This window comes from Myodes glareolus, chromosome 8, assembly GCF_982192425.1.
Source record: "Myodes glareolus chromosome 8, mMyoGla1.1, whole genome shotgun sequence".
Lineage (NCBI taxonomy): Eukaryota > Metazoa > Chordata > Mammalia > Rodentia > Cricetidae > Myodes > Myodes glareolus.
Genome location: NC_142033.1, coordinates 77,630,031 through 77,646,510, shown reverse-complemented (window position 1 = coordinate 77,646,510; position 16,480 = coordinate 77,630,031). Strand labels below are relative to the sequence as shown.

General features: G+C 49.2%; 1 protein-coding gene across 3 annotated transcripts; it reads left to right on the top strand.

Annotated features, from left to right (window-relative positions):
• Nucleotides 1-4,569: 4,569 nt before the first annotated feature.
• Nucleotides 4,570-14,561, top strand: Ccdc201 (coiled-coil domain containing 201). 3 transcript variants are annotated; one of them, XR_015738603.1, is made up of 4 exons: nt 4,570-4,722; nt 11,111-11,551; nt 12,842-13,054; nt 14,238-14,561. XR_015738603.1 is itself a non-coding variant. In XM_048449845.3 (4 exons), the coding sequence occupies exons 1-3, from the start codon at nt 9,087-9,089 to the stop codon at nt 13,016-13,018; spliced, it is 639 nt and encodes a 212-aa protein (XP_048305802.2). In that variant the 5' UTR covers nt 8,981-9,086; the 3' UTR covers nt 13,019-13,054; nt 14,238-14,561. The 3 variants fall into 3 exon arrangements, 1 of the variants encoding a protein (XP_048305802.2); XR_007235036.3 differs by lacking the exon at nt 4,570-4,722 and adding an exon at nt 5,239-5,391; XM_048449845.3 differs by lacking the exon at nt 4,570-4,722 and adding an exon at nt 8,981-9,107.
• Nucleotides 14,562-16,480: the final 1,919 nt, after the last annotated feature.

Below are 16,480 nucleotides of genomic sequence, written 5' to 3'. Positions count from 1 at the left end.
CTGCTCTGTGTGGCTGTTGAAGGCAGACCCACGCTATCTCTAGCAGTCTGACATTCTAACTTGAGATGAGATGCTTGTCAGTGATCAAGTGTGGCAGCTTTTTCTTCACCATGTTTCATTCTTTTAAATTACAAGGGAAATTTAGAAATCTTTAAGGACAATCAGAAATGGGACACACCCCAGAAGCTCCCCCCCAAACCTTCCAGAGTAAACTGATCAGAACCCCCATTGCCCCTAAGTATCTTCTATGTCCCCCCACCCCCCGCCGGTCTAGATTTCACCTTCCAACCACCTTCACCTCTACTTCCTGACCCAGGTGCCAACTCAGAGCAACCAACCTCTAGCAACGGTTTCGACCGTCTTGTCTGCCCTTCGTGGTACTGGTTTGGAGCAGGGTGGAACCCTACAAACCACCCAAGTGTTCTACCAGCGTTCATATACCAGTCCAGCCCCTCAAGGTCTTTAAGAGTGGTACTTCAGACCTGGGGCTTTGGAGATCTCAACTTTAGCTCCTGGCTCAAGAGGAGGACATTGAAGACAAAGGTTGCAGGAGATTTCAGGTCAAGGTCACGGAGACTGTCATGGAACATCCTGTACAAAAACTCACATCCCTGTTACCCAGAAGTTCAGTACTGCTTGTCTTTGAGCCTTGGACAAATGGCTTTCTGGGCGGCTTGGCTAAAGTACTCTAAACACATGCACATTGACATATCACCTGCTAACAGTCATTCTTACGTGCAAAGGAACCAGCCTAGGTGCCCTGCTACAGTGCAGGAATGGGGGGAGGTGTCGGTGGTGGCTGAGAGTTCCTGAATTTGGGTTACAGCCAAAGCCCTGACAGATAAGGAATGCTATGTCCAGGGCCAGAGAGATGGATCAGTGGGCCACAGTGAACAGCAGAACAATCACCAAGAGAGGACTCATGGGGGGGGGGGGTTGAGGAATGGAGAGGATTACGCTAGGTAAAGGGCTGGGGGGGGGGTTCTGGAAGGAGTAGAGAATTTAGGAACTCAACTCCACTACACAGCAATAGGCAACAGGCACAGGCTGATCATTCACATCCAACCACAGAAGCACTCTTCTTGATTCACCAGAGAGGGGCCAGGGAGTTGTACCAGCTTACTATTGGTGCTGCCACTGCATTGCCATGGACATCACTGAAGGAGCTGGCTGGGAAGAGAAAGGGACACCAGATGTCTGCGCAAGTCCGTGGCTACAGACGATGAGATGGGTGTGAGAGCTCTCTCTAACGCTGTCCCCCACACAGCCTAAATGCCTACAATCAGACAGTTAATTCTGCATTTCCTGGTAGCAAGCCTTTACAATAAGGCGTTCTTCAATGAAGGAAAACCTCCATCCTAAGACATTGGGAGGGTACGAGATCTGCTGCCGTCAGTGCACAAGAGGCCCTGTGATTCTAAATGTAGTAAATGTCTTGAGAAGAATGCAGAACACAGGGCAGGGTGACCACTGGGGCAGGACGTGATTTAGGAGCCCGAGGACACACTGGTTTTTCCTATCCCCTTTCTTGGCTTTCTGGATCTGTACCATGTGCTTATGCTATGTAAAGGAATTATCACACTGGGCTGCAGATATAGGCGAGGGATAGAAGGCTTTCCTGACATGCACAAGGCCCTGGGTTCAGTTCCCCAGGCCTGAAAAAACGTATATGGAATTACCCTGATACCTATCCCCGGCTGAACTTTGCAAAGTGACAAGTTTGCAAAGCTGGCTTTTGTTCAACTTGGACAGTCTCAAAGAAACACAGCTGGCTCAACATCTGCCACAGTCAACTGGAGAAAGGTCAGGCAACAAACCTGCTCCCAAACACCCAGGATCTCATGAGAGTGTCTCTCATTATTTTTGTTGATTTGTTGATTTATTTGAAACAGGGTCTCACTATACAGGCTGGACCAGGCTCAGACACATAGTAATCCTCCTGCCTCAGTTTCCTAGATGCTAGGATCACATTAGTGTGCTACCATGCCCAGCTATGCCTTTTTTTTCTGTCTGATGAAGGTGCCTAAGTTCAGTACCTTGTTAAGGAGTTGAACAAATAATTCTCATTTTAAAACATTTTTATTTTAAATAAACATTCCTTTTGTAAAGAGTTTATATCTGATTCTGTGTAAGTTAGAAGGGTTTGTGTCCACGTGATGCAGGTGCCTTTGGAGCCCGGAAGAGGGTGTTGGATCTCCCTGGCATTCCAGGTGGTTGTGAGCCACACAACACAGGTGCTAGGAACTGAATCAGGCCCTCTACAAGAACAGGCCAGCGCATCTCTCCAGTCCCTAGCATCTCACTGTAAGCTGTTTTAAATGAATAGCTTGGATATAAGTCCTTAAATAATTTTATTTTCGGAAGTGGAATTTCTACTCCAAAGTTCCCCTTTGACTTCCTCAACTTGTTATCACTGTCCACACTTGAAAAGTTGCCTTAATGACACACAGGGAAGGCAACACACTGACAAATATTTGGGACTCTGTGCCAGGCAGGAACCCGGGATGCTGGTCAGTTTACTCTGCTGCACACTTGCCCGGTACACATCCAGTTGTCCCTCCGCTGCTCCTGCACATAGTGGCTCTGCTCTCTGTCCAAGAATCGATTTCCCCAAATGTTTCCATCGCTAACCTCACAGGCACACAAGCTCCACATTGATTCCCAACTCTGTCAACACACATGAAGCCAGCCCCCCACCCCACCCCAGGCCCGTGTAGACAGCCCCTTTCATTGGCCTGTGCTGCGTGGGGTGGGGTGACTGGCCCTTCTCCTGAGTCACAGCTTGACTCAGCCACCTGTCCTGCCTAGCTCTAATCCTGAACCTGGGAAACCAGCTCACTTTCCAGTGAGATGCCGCCAACGCCTCAATTTCACCTTCACACTCGAGCTCCACATTTTCACACTGGAATTCCCGTTGTCCCTTTAACCTTATATCTTTGTCCATGGTGCTTTGTCTCCCCCAAAAGCCTTCTTTCAGGACTCCCGTAGCTTCACAGGGCAGATGACCCTTCCTCCCAGCTTCTTAGACGTTTGCTCTCTGAGCTTCTGTCTGCATGTCTTTCCTCACCCCCCCCCCACAGTGGAACAGAGAGAACTGTCTTCTGGGTGAGGGGGACATAGCCGCGCATAGACTGATAGGATGTCCCAAGCAGAGTCACAATCTAGCATGCTCACAGCCCAGCAAGCCGGCAGTCTCTGGAGGGCTCCTAAGTTCATCCCGTGCTGCCCACGGCAGGAAGGAAGAGAGCGTCCAGAATGTCTGGGCATCCTGAGGATACGGTAGTGTCACAGTGGGCCTTAGAGGGAAAATGAGCTCCTCCGAGCAGCAAAGGTAGGGGTGACATGACAGAGAGAGAGAGCAGAACGTGAGGGAAGCCATCAAGTTCTGTGTTCCCTGAGAGTAGCCAGCAATTATCTCTGCCTGGAAGCACAGAATACTAAGTGTCTATGCATGCTGACCATGGGAAAACCTTAAGATGGACTAAAAAAACTTAAATTTGGAGTAATCGCCAGGGATGTGATGGGCGTCCTATAAGCCAGAGCTAAGATTCTTGAATGACAGGCTGGGAGCAACCAGGGCTATCAGGGCAGGAGAACAATGTTTTTGTTTTGTTGTTTGGGGTTTTAGTGTTGTTGCTGCTGTTTTCCTTGTTTAGTTTCCTTGGGCCAGGGTCTCACATGGTTCAGGCTGTCCTTGAACTTACTATATCGCCAACACTGACCTGAAGCTTCTGATCCTCCTGCCACCAACTCCCAAGAACTGTGATTCCGAGCGTGTGCCACCACCCTGCCCGTCCAGTGTCTTGTGGGTGCTGACCACGGACACCTGGTGCCAAGAGGGGTGCCTAGGCACTAGCAGGTCTCAGTGTGAGCAGCTAGGGTGACGTTCTTACTTTATCCAAATCAAAGCCTGTGTGTTTCCTGTCCACACAGACACTCCTCCTGCTCTGTTTGGGTAAGCTCAGCGTGCCACAGAGGAAAGGTATTAAGAAAAGTCGGCAGAGACATTTGCAGAGCAATCCCAGGCTGTACTCCAGAGGGAGCCAGCCACACTCGGCATCTCCCTCAAGGATTCTTCACACCTCTGCCTTTTTGTTTTGACAACTTCTGCAACACTGTTGAATATCACATGCGAGAAACCTCAGCTCTGACAGTTTTATTAGCACCAGAAGAGGGGGGGGGGTCATATGGGAGCAAAAGCTGCATTTTCACCTCGGGTTTCCTCACCCCAGTGCATCACACAGCCGAGGCGGTAAGGAGCTGAAGGGACCCTTGGCAAAGTGGCTGCCAAATAAGTGTGGGAAGTAACTCTCTGGGCTGCCGGGCTGCCAGGTGGGGGCGGGGCTCCCTGGGGGAAGCTGCGGGACCTGGGAATGATGAAAGCAAGGGAGGCTCTTCCATCACAAGCTGTTCCCAGTCCTGCCTTCATGCAGGGCGCCGCTCACCCACAGGCAGCTACAAAGTTAGGCAATCTGGGCTCTGGAAAAATGATCCAAGAGTCAAGGGCAAAGGGGACCTTTCAAAGGGGAAAGTGCTGCAATCCAGGGGAAACCACAAAAAGAGAGGTTGTTTTGAACCTGAGGGAAAACACAAAAAGATGTTCCGCCTACAGCCCATGATCAACATTGGGATGATGTAAGCCCATGCAAAGGCCTGGCCTGCTGCCCCCATCTCCAGAGCAGATGAAAGGTACCGCGCGCTGAGTCGCCATCTGGAAGCAAGGTTGGTGGGGGGAATAGCTCACCCCTACGCTCCCTAAGGATATGAACAGCCCAGGCTCTAACACAGAGTCAGAGAAACAGGCTTCCTACCAGTGTTCAGGGACCTTGTCAAAAGATGTCAGCTTCAATCTCATCATTGGCACGCCTTCCCCGGTGTATTTGAGGACTGTGTTGAGGTTTGAGAGGGCAGATATTACGTGCCAGGCACAAGGAGAGTATACACACAAAATATTTCATGGTCTAGTTAGTATAACGCTACCAGGAGCTGGAGAGCGAGGCCAGCCCCTGAAACCTGATTTCCAGGGTAGTACCTGTCACTCTGTTAACAAGTGTCTAGGGTTCTGATACACACTCCTGTGGAGCCGGCACCTCGCAAAGCCCCTGATCCCATTTTCCCTTAAAGCCACCCCTTTAGGGGAGGGAGGTGTGGAGTGTTCAGGGATAAGGGACATGTTTGGTAAGGAACAGCCCCCAACTCCCAACAGTGGCTAACGGTTGGGTGTTGGGACGGAAATGAGAGTGGAAACAAATTCTAGAACAGTCTAGAGGAGCGCAGTGATGAGAAGGACCGAGTGCAGGCAGGAGAAGAGCTCGCAGCCCGTGGGAAAGAATATAAAGCCGATTATTCCTGATTTCAAATCTCTCATAGGTTTCTCTCTCTTCGAGGGAGGTAGGTGAACTCAACTCTCTGGGTATTAAAATAACGAGAACCAAGGGTGGTTTTATTATGTTTCCCCCACTGCTCTGTGTTATCCAGTCCAGGCAGTGAGTGTGAAAGCCAGGCTTGCTTTCAGTCCCATTAGCCGTTAGTGCAGGGATTACGGATGACTAGCCACTGAGTACATGTCATGTTGATCACTTTTAAAAAAGTGGTTTTTTTTTTTAACTCTGCTGAAATTATATCAAATCATTCTATTATGTTGTTTAATATATTAATAAAAATGCATTTTTAAGGAAAGAAACCATGGAGCCAGAAGGTTGAGAGACTGTAGAAGTCAATGAATGGCCTGGTGTGTTAAGCCTTGTGCTTGACCCGGGACTCTGAGGTGGGCTAGGCTGTGTCTTAACCTTGAACCTTGACCTTGAACAAATTATCTGACATTTCTTCAATTTCTCCTTTGGCAAATTGACCAATACCTGCTACATAAGAATATATAGCAGGGGTAGAAAATGATTAAACCTAAAAGGTCATGTTCACCTTTCTGAAAACAGGGGTGGCTGTGGTAGGTAGCTGGTATTTTCTTTCTCATACTGGACTCAGTTTTAAATGAGTCTTAGGGAATGTCATCACGTTTTTTCATCCCCTGTGAGACTGCAGGCCCCACCCTGGGAGACCTGTGCAGATGGGCGGCCTGGTCCTTCTCCCTCCATCTTCTGTCTTCTGCTCTCTCCAGGCACCCCAGGCTCTATCACGCCAAGACTTACTAATATCTTGCCTATTGTGAAGACACTTCTTACTTCCATGAAAAGTCCCTCTGTGTGCAGATTTTAGCTAGAGGAACCAAGACACAGCTATCTCTAAAAGCCAGTTCTGGGGTCACATGTTATACTTGTGACAAACCCTTGTCATGTGGCCTGACCAGTCCTTGCCTTGGACAGTTAAGGCCTGTGGTGGACACAGTGGTTTTGTTGGAAACTCACGTGCTGTCAGGAGCTCAAGGACACATCCGGAAACTCAGCACTCGGTCACGTTAGGTCGCAGAGCCTGGGGGGCAGAAAAGCCGACCCGGTTTACTAGATAGGGAGCTTTACAGTTTAAAATTAGTGTGTGCTCATTACATGATCTCTCAGGGAAATGTGAAATAGAACTAAACTTTCATTCCTTTTTTCTCCTTTAGCCCCTCTTTCCCTTCCTCCCTCCCTCCTTTCCCTTCTTTCCTCCCTCCCCCTCCTTCCTTCTCTTCCTTCTTCCCTCCCTCTCTCCCTCTCCCTTCCTTCCTCCCTCTCTCCTTCCCTTCCTCCCTCCCTCTCTCCTTCCTCCCTTTTTCTTCCTCCCTCCCTCTCTCCCTCCCTCCCTCCCTCCCTCCCTCCCTCTCTCCTTCCCTTCCTCCCTCCCTCCCTCCCTCCTTCCCTCCCTTCCTCCCGCTCTCCTTTCTTCTCTTCCTTCCTCCCTCCCTCCCTCTCCTTCCCTTCCTTCCTCCCTCTCTCCTTCCCTGTCTTCCTCCCTCCCTCCTTCCCTCCCTTCCTCCCTCTCTCTTCCCTTCTTTCCTCTCTCCCTCCTTCCTTCTCTTTCTCCCTCCTTTCCTCCCTTCCTTTCTTCCTCTCAGAAGGGTGGTTCTACAATGTTTCTCCCACTGCTCCTAAAGAGAGCAGTCAGAAAGTTAAAAACCCCTTTATGGAAACAACTCCGAAGAGTGCCTTTAGGCAATTTCAAAACATTGTTTACATAAAGACCAGATGTGACTGTGAAAACAGAGGCCAGTGACCATCCAGGGGATTTACCCATGACTGTTGTTCTTAGATACAGTCTGTCTCCCAACCCAACACTCTCCAGAGCAAAGCAGTTCATCTGCCTCTTAATGAGGGAAGGGGTCAGAGAGTGGGGTATGCTGCTGAAATGATAGGGAACTCAGCACCAAGATAAGACCCAGGATGTCTAAGGCTAGCATGTGCTTTCTTCCCTAGTGATTCTGGGTGTGTGCTGGGCCATCACTGCTTCTCTGAGCTTTGTCACTAAGACGCAGAGTGTTTCTGTGGAAACCCCTATGAATGCAGACAGCTGTGGGACATCACATGGACTCAGCACCTGGCCCATGGGCAGGGACAGAGCTGAGGCTGTGGTGTACACACCCACCAGCCAGGCTCACTTTGGGGATGGCATCTATGACAAAAGAGACCAAGATCCCTCAAGACAGGTCTTCCTAGGACTTCAGGGAGTGAGACGGTAAGATGGGAGATGGTAAAGACTAGGGGGGCTCTCCTGCCCTGTATAGAACGCAGAGGGCTAATCTGCCACAGGTGTCAGCACTACATGGTGCTGGAGAGTGCTATCTTGCTGGTGGGGCTCTGGAGGTACAGCCCTCTGGGGGTACGAGTTGTCATTAATGTGCTATAAGTCTCCAAGTATGCCTGACTTGGAACCAGCAATCCTACTTACTCGAATGTGCCACAGACAGAGCTGCCTCTTAGTTCTGTGGGGTGTTATTTTTAAGTGCCCAGCTAGACAACATGCCCAGCCAGAAAAGACACAGACGGAGGAAGTTAGGATACATCTAAAGAAGGAATAGTTTGTAGTAATTTGTGTGTGAACGTGTGTGCAGGTACATATTTGTTCCCATACGTATGCACAGATAGATAAATGTGTACACGATAGACAGGGTCCTTATTTGTCAATTGAGAAAGGTTATAGAATAGCCAGCATAATGTGCGACCATATAAAAAGTAGATATCTAATCACATATTCCGAAAGAGATTCAATTCCAGTCTTTGATCTCAGCACCAGGGAGTTCCAGGCTAGCCAAGGCTACACAGTGAGACACTGTTTCAAAAAATAAACAAACAAAAACCTAAAAAATAGCTTAATCAGAAGAGTAATATCTAGGATACCTGGGAGGCAGGAGGTAAGCTGAAAATAGTTGGTTAGGCCCAGTGAGACACACCTGTAGACTTAGCTCCTTAGGATCTAAAGGTGAGTTGAGTTTAGGAGTTCAAGGTGAGTCTGGGAAACATTAAAACCACCTTTTATTTTTGTTCCCCTCAGACTCCACCGTGCTGAGACTTACTAGCATGCCTGACTCAGTTGCCATCCTGGCTCCACCCAGTGCCGTCTTCTGGGAGTCCTTAGAAATGTGATTATGAGAGCCAGGCTCTCATAATCATCAATTTAACCAGGGATTTGGCTCGCCCAGTGCTCTGGGCTCTAGCAACTCAAATCTGAGAGCCACTGAAGGGAGAAGTCCTGTGCCACAGACCCGCTTAAGATTCTAGCGCTTTCCAGGGCCAGGTGGTGGGTGGTGGCACTGGCCTTTAATCCCAGCACTCGGGAGGAAGAGGCAGGCAGACTCTCTGTGAGTTTGAGGCCAACTTGGTCTAGGACAAGCCCCAAAGCTACAGAGAAACCCTGTTTTGAAAAGAAAAAAAAAATGGCTCTCAGCGTCTCTGAATGCGGAAGTATCTTTGGCTGGACAGCCCTTTGCGTTGCGAGAATACAGGGGTATTCTAAACTGCACGTGGGAGAAATCGGCCAGGTGATGAGCACGGCCCCCTCCCCCGCACTGCCACGTGCTCACGTGCTCATTAGGTGTGCGCGTGCGCACCTGTCCAGGCCTGAGGGAGCTCTGTTGCCGGGCGTATTTCCAAGTACTCTTGTTCCGAGGGCCAGGCGCTGTAACTGCCCAAGGACACCCATTTCAGAGGGAAGACGGGATGGAGTTGGACACAACACAGGTAGGCATGGAGAGGGGTGTATCTGGGAGTAGGGCTGAGTAGTGCATGGTGTGTGGGGGAGAAGTCCGGCACCTAGTCCTACTGATTGCTCTTAGGCTGCCTGCGGGTTAGGACCCAAGGAGTTCCTAGCCTGTGAGAAACTGTCATAGGCCCTGGATGTGCTGTGTGTTAGATGGGTCATGGCCCAGTGGCCTGGCCTGGAGCCCCGGTACCACACACCTTAGACAGCTCTGGGCTTCTTGCTAGTTCTTCCTAGCTAGGGTCAGACCAGAGTTTTCCCAGCCTGATGCCGAAGACTCAGGAACATCCCTGACCTCTGTGTAGTAGAGAATCTGGGTTCCTAAACTATATAGCGTTGCTCTGCCTCAAGAAATGTCAAAGTCATTTTCTTAAAAAAAAAAAAAAAAGAAAGTAAGAAAACAAAACAAAACTGCAAGATAGTGGTGGCACACACCTTCTTTAATCCCAGCACTCAGGAGGCAGAGAAGCAGGTAGATCTGAGTTCAGGCCAGCCTAGTCTACAGAGTAAGTTCCAGGACAGCCAGGGATACACAGAGAAACCCTGTCTTGGAAAAGAAAAACAAAATAAAATTATAACGTTTTCTTTTGGAATATTCCAGTTCCCCTACCCCCAAGTAGTAAGGCTTCCTTAACGGTTTGGGGCTGTCACGACCTGCAGTGGACACTGTTACTCTCCTCGCTTCACAAAGGTGGAGTAGAGCAAGATGGACAAGCGGGCACAACTCTCAAAGTGACCTCAGTCGGTGCACGGGTGTGTTGCCTGCTCGAATTTGTCTAAAGCCCTAAGAAATACAGAAAACACCAACCAACAGAGCACGAATTGCTGCCTGGTGATTTCACATGGAAGGGTTGGCAGGGAAGGAGGCTCGCCCTATGGTGAACACAGATGTGTTTAATTCCAGGACCCTCCTCAGATTCCAGCATCCACTGATGTTCAGGTTCCTTACGTAAAACCTGACAGTGTCTGTGCAGAACCTAGGCAAACCTTGCTTTATCGTAACCCAGCATGATTCAAACAGTGTGGAATTTACCACTGGGTTGTGTTGTGGTTGGAATAAATGTGAGCAAAACCCTGCATGCTCTCGTGCATGCTGCTACTACTTTGAAAATTACCTAAATCGGACAGTTTTTTTTTTTTCTTGAGCATTTCCCACCTGTACTCAGTTAAATCCACTGATGCAGGGCCTGCGGGTGTGAAGGCTTTCTGTGTCCGTCATCTGTGTCTAAGATAAGGGGTATGCATGCGGGAGCATTGTTGGTTTCATCTAGGCTTTTTCCTGGAGGAGAAAGGTCATCAAGATGACTGGGTTGGGAATATGACAGCTAAATACAGCATGTCCCATCAGCTACAGCAGTGGATCTCGGGCTTCCTAATGCTGTGACCCTTCAACACAGTTCCTCATGTTGTGCTGACACCCCCTCAACCAGACAATTATTTCAGTTGCTACGTTCTAACTGTAATTTTGCTACGGTTATGAATCATACTCGAAACATCTGTGTTTCCTGACAGTCCTGGGCTGCTGTGGAAGGGTCATTTGATTCAAAATGGTGGAGAACCTCTGAACTAGAGCCACCTGCCCAGCTGGCTTCTTCATTTGCCAAAACGTATTGTCTTTTTAATTCTTCCTATGTTCCGATTCTGTTAAATGTTTCACTGATAACACTTAGCTGTTTTCCCTGCGGGAAGGCGGTTTCCTGAGACATTCTCTGTGCTTCGGCCCTGTCCTTGAGACCCATCTCCAGCTGTGGCTCACTGCGCTCTCATTAACTTTCCTTGGAAAGGAACAGGGGAGTGGGAATGTCCTATCATGCACGTGGTTTGATCTCCAGCCATGGGCGCAGACCCTCAGTGTTTAATGTTTCCGTCTCTGTGGCCACCAGATAGGTGTCTCTGGGCAGTTGTGCTCGGATAAGAATGTACTATGTCTTCACGAAGCATGCCGCAACTGTCTAGGGCCCAGATTTGTGTTCTTTGTCTCTAGGTTCTGGAGTTGAGCTCCTATCTAACAACAAACAGGCCAGGCTGGAAGAACCCTGTCGTGCACAACACTCCTCAGGAGATGGCTCTGGGCTGGAGCCCAAGGCCCCCAGGGAGGAACTTCCAACACCACTGGTCCATCATATCTGAAGACTCCGCCGAGGATCCTGGGTCCCAGCTGGCAGGGTCCAGTCCCACAGCCACCTTCAGAAAAGAGAGGCTTTCGACTATCGAGGACCTAGAGAATTCCAGTGAGCAGGTGGAGCCCCATCCAGACCCTTTAGCTGTAGAGGAAGAACCATGTATGTCAGCCTCGTTGAACAAGGAGCAGTATCAGAAGACAGAAGCCCTGCAGGAAATGAACTGGCCAAGGAACCCAAGGATACCTGGAATTTCAGACAGCCCCTGGCAGAGAAGACGAGACCCAAAGAAGCGGGCAGCTGCAGTAGGTCTCCTGCCTCCCACCCCAGCCCTGTCCCTAGGGACTCTAGGTCCCTGTGTGCTTCCCAGCTGTGGTATGGAGGGGGTAGGGGAGCATTTACCTTCCATCACTCAGGTTCCTCTGGCCCCAAGCATGGGGCTGTGCACAGTGTACCAATCTCTGCACATGAGGTCACAAGGCCTTCCAGCTTTCTGACACCCGATGCTTAGATATCTCAAGACAGGTTTTGTTCAGAAGGGAGGCTTTGCCTGAGGACACCATGACTTCCCAGCGCTGGTCTCTGCAAACCTAGTCCCCAGAGCAGGCTGTGGCTGTTCTTTGCCTTAGGTCTCTACCTCATGGGCATCTGGATGCTATGAGTGTCTGTCTCCAGTACTGAGGGTTCAGTAGAGAAGCTGTTGACAGGAATTGGCTATCTAGGTTCTTTACTGCACTTTGATCTGTGCCCTAGACACAGCAGGATGCTGTTACTGCCTGGGAGGGTCCTGAGTTCTCTGGGCCTGGCTGAGCTGCCTCAATCCCTTCCCTTGCCACAGTACTGGGACACAGGTGTCTCACTCTCACACAGCAGGAGCACAAGCCACACCTAACCCTTGCTCTGAGGGGCTTCTGCCTCTCTGGATGTCAGGGCCAGTCTTTACCAGAGCCCTGGTGATTAAGTGAGCACCAGGAAGCATCCTGGCAAGAGCAGAGGCCAAAGCAGCCAGAGCATTAAGAGCATGGATCTTTAGACCAGGTGTGGGGGACACTGTAATCACAACAGTACAAGTCAGAGGCAGGAGGCCAGCCTAGGCTGCATCAGGGAGACCATCTCAGCGAACACATGCTATGTGCCAGTTTCCAGCTCCCGTGCACAGATCCTGCTTCCAAGCTCTCACATCTATTAACTGACCGCCGGAAGCCTGTGGTGTTGTGAGAGGGCTGGATAGGGAAGCTCTGGAGGAATTTTCTTCCAGCTCATTTCTCCCCTGTATCTCTCCGGAGGATGCTAACCTGTGGGGTAGGAATATCAATACAGCCAGCCACTTTCAAGGGCCTTCGACCCACCGTCTGCAGATTTTAGACTATCACTCCGATAAACTTCAGGTGCTGACCTCCTCTGAGACTGAAAGCCTAGGTCTGGGATCTATACTTGGGGTAACACACAGAAGACAGGGAGGGAGAGCCCTGTGGGTTTTGCTGCTGTCTTAGACCTGGACGAGGGTCCCAGGCCTGCTGGTACTTTTTTCCCAAGTGCATTGTGCATATTGGTTACCAATAGTGACAGCAGACTGTTGTCTGTCTTCTACACAGATGCAACGTTTGCAGCAATGGGAGGCCCAGATGCTTCTGGAAATTGAAGAGGCGGTCCAACATGAGCTTACCATCCAAGACGGGATCCTTAGCACGGAGTTCCCTGACCAAACCCAGGGGCCACTTAGCTTTGGCACAGTCAGGGTAGAAGCCCAGGACCCTGCTACCTTGGAATAATTGGATCATGTACACCACACACTACAGCTGGCCCAGGTGAGTAAGGTGGGAACAGACCTTGTTACCCAAACTGTAAGGTGAGGAAGAACTGGCTAAGCCTGGGGGAGGTTGAGAGGCACAGTCTGAAAGAGAATGAGCTTCTTCATGTTCTTGAAAAGGTCACTGGGCTTGATTGAACCCTGTGCCCTCTAGTGCCTGGCTGTGACCTCGGGGACAATTGCTCTGCTCTCTGACCCTTGTTTTCCTTATCTGAAAACTGACAAAAACTTATCAAGTGCAATACAAAGCATATGGACCCAGCTGCGGCTGACTTGGCTCCCTCTGCCCTGGGAAAGCCCTGTGCACTGGGGACTTCCTGATTCTCTGGGCTGAGTTCACTCAGGTCTCAAGTGAGGCGGGACCAGAAGGAAATGGGCCATGGAGTTCTGAAATACTAGGCCAAGTACAAGAGCGTGGTTAGCCTCAAGTTCCGACCTTGCCCTTGAAATTCAGCTAGGCCCAATGGTGGAGAAGACAGGCAGACAGAGGGCAAGGCCACCTTCTGGGTGGGATCAGGGATGATACTGATGGAGAAAAAGAGGTTGGTGCGTGTCTCCTGAGGTGGAAGAAACAGGGAAAGAGTACAGTTTAGGATTTGGGTTTAATTTCCTCAAAAATGGATGGGATTGATTTCCCACTTGTCTTCAGGGGAGCATGGTTAGAAAGGTCTGATTTCTAGACACCTGGAGAGCTGCAGCTGCTGCTCAAGGTTATGCTGTGGGCGGGGCCAGAATAGAGCCAGCCCTGTGGTAGCCTGGGTAGTTGCTTCCCTTGTACGGTGTCTCCCCAGGTCCTAGCTAATGATGTACCTCCAGATAATGTAAGGGAGGAGACACTAGATGGCCACCCCTGGAGCTTCAGTTAACACCAGACTGCCCCCAAGTACTCTTGGGCTGACCTCTTCATGTAGACATGCTGTGGCCACTTTAACGTAGAGATCAATTTTACTCTGGGATGTTTGCCGTTTTTCTTGCTAAAAACAGACATGTTTCTAGTCCCAGTGTCGTCTTCTCCGCTTCTTGCCTGTCCTGTCCACAGTGGCTGTAGACAAACAGTTAACACGACAGTGAAATGTTTTAAAAGGAGAAAGCGATGATACAAAAGTAGGGTCAAAGTGTATGTGGGGTCCAGGGCCTTCTGCTTGCAGCCACAGGTAACAGGATGCATTGTCTGCTTTCAGGAGCAGGCCACTCACTGCAGCTGTGGCAGGAACTTCGGATTCCGTGTGATGTTCTCTATGAGTTGTAATTTATTTTATATTTAAACATCTGCATATTTTCAAGTCCCTTATTATTAAAATAATCCTCTATTTTCATTTGTGTAATTATCTGGTTAAGAAAATCAGTCTTGAGAGAGTATCAGGGCTTTATTAATTTTTCAGATAAGACAGAATACTATTTTTAGACCTGATGAGAATTGTGTAACATAGAGATGGAGAAGAACGCATCAGAGAAAAGGCCTTCCAATCTTCGCTATTAAAAATAAACTCTTTGCATGAGAACTATTTCCAAAGTTTGTGCTTGAATGCAAATCAATCCTATGTGTAGCCAAGAGAATTCTATTTCAACCTCACTTTTCAAAGACTGAAATTCAAACACAAAATGAGTTCAGGGAAGCAGTTTGGGCCAATGTGTTCTTAAAAGAAAGAATTGCAGGCCTCGGAGGAAGGACTTAGGTGACAGATATTTTCTGGACATTTATGTTAGTTTCCTGGGTTACTGTGTATTTGCCTGGTTAGAGTACACTTTACTAACAGACACTCAGCTGAAGACATTAGAATGTCATTCTTGGGGCTGGCAAGATGGCTCGGTGAGGTAAGGCTGCTTGCTGCCACGTCTGTCAGCCTGAGTTTGGACCCTGGAGTCCACACAGCAGGAGAGAACTGACTTCTTACACACTGTCCTCTGACCTAAAACACCCACTCGTGTTCCCACATACAAACAAAACAAAATGTAAAAAAATTATTTAAAACATGCCATCTGGGAGGACACTTCACCAACTGGGCAGTATAAATCATCCACACTCATCTGCAGCAAGATACTGATGGGCAATCCAGATAATGCAAGGTCCCTTTTGGACTCTGATACTTTCTGGGTCGCAAGGAGGCCTTAGCTTGAGAGAAACAGACCAGAGACAGGCCGTTCCCAGACTGCAGTGGCAAGGTGCCCCTAGAGCAGGCTGTTCAAACAGCAGGATTCTCAAGTTAACAATCCCATTGACTCACCATAATTGATGAGTCATGGTCCTTGGTGATGTGGTCAACAATGGCTGCTGAGGGATAGGCATGGATTATCTGAGTATTCAAGACCATGTTTTACAAAACAGCAGTCCTAAAACTTGCAAGAAAAAAATAGAAATAGTCTGCTTCCTGGCAGCTCCAATTTGCAATGTCCTCAGTCTCTGAGAGGATTTTCCCTCTAGCTAATCTTTTGCAGTTACACTTGTCTGCACACGGTGCCTCGACACTGGCACCCATTTCTCATGGAGTATGGTTGGGGAACAAATTTCCAATCCTATGACATGCCTGTCTTGGGTTTGAGTTCCCTCATGGAGGGACATCTCCTTTGTTCTGACTAGAAATCATGGGCTTCCTGCTGCATTGCCATTTCCCATGGCTGCAGAATGAGGGACCGGGAGCACAGACTCACAAGCACGCCCCTTTTCCATGGCCCTGCTCTGGGATCCCAGAGTGAGACTGAGGTCACTTCTTACCTGCAATGACCGGACAGAAATCTACCCCCAAGTTTGTTCAAATTGGCTGATTCCATTCCTTTGGGTTACCAATAACTGGCTGGGGTCTTTCTGTTGTACGCAGAATTGTGGGTAGACAAAGTGCCTTTGTTATGGGCAGGCAACCAGCCAGCTCCAAAACAAGGACGATTGCTCCAGGTTCTAGAAGTCAGAGACCATTTTTCATGCCCTGGGGTTACAGGTTTATTGCTATGGCTGTTGTCATTAGCACTGGCTGGCAGTGACAGCCACAGGAGTGCCCAGTGGTATGACAGCTCTCAAGCAGGACTTGGAGGCTGGGACCCTCAGGCAGACAGGAACAAGCACTGTAACTTTCTGAGCTCTGTGGGTGTGGAGTGAAGACCATCTTGCTCTCTGGGGCTGATAATCTCGTTTTTCAAGCAGCTGGGACATCAGGGCAGAGTCTAACAACTTAGAATTAGGTCCTCAAAGTCTATCCAAGAGAATCTAAAATTTAAAAGATGTCCTATTTTCAAAACCATCTACATGAACATTGAGAGTGATGTAACCTTTCTGCAGTACTGAAGGCCAGCTGAGCCCCTGCTCCACTGCCCCAGGGAGAGCAAGGCCTTCTAATCTGCTCCCCTGTAGTCGCAGGTGTGCAGGTCTGAGTTTTGTTCTCTTGCTGGATGTCAGAAGAGAGACGCTCTGCTCCAAGATGCTGACCGTCTT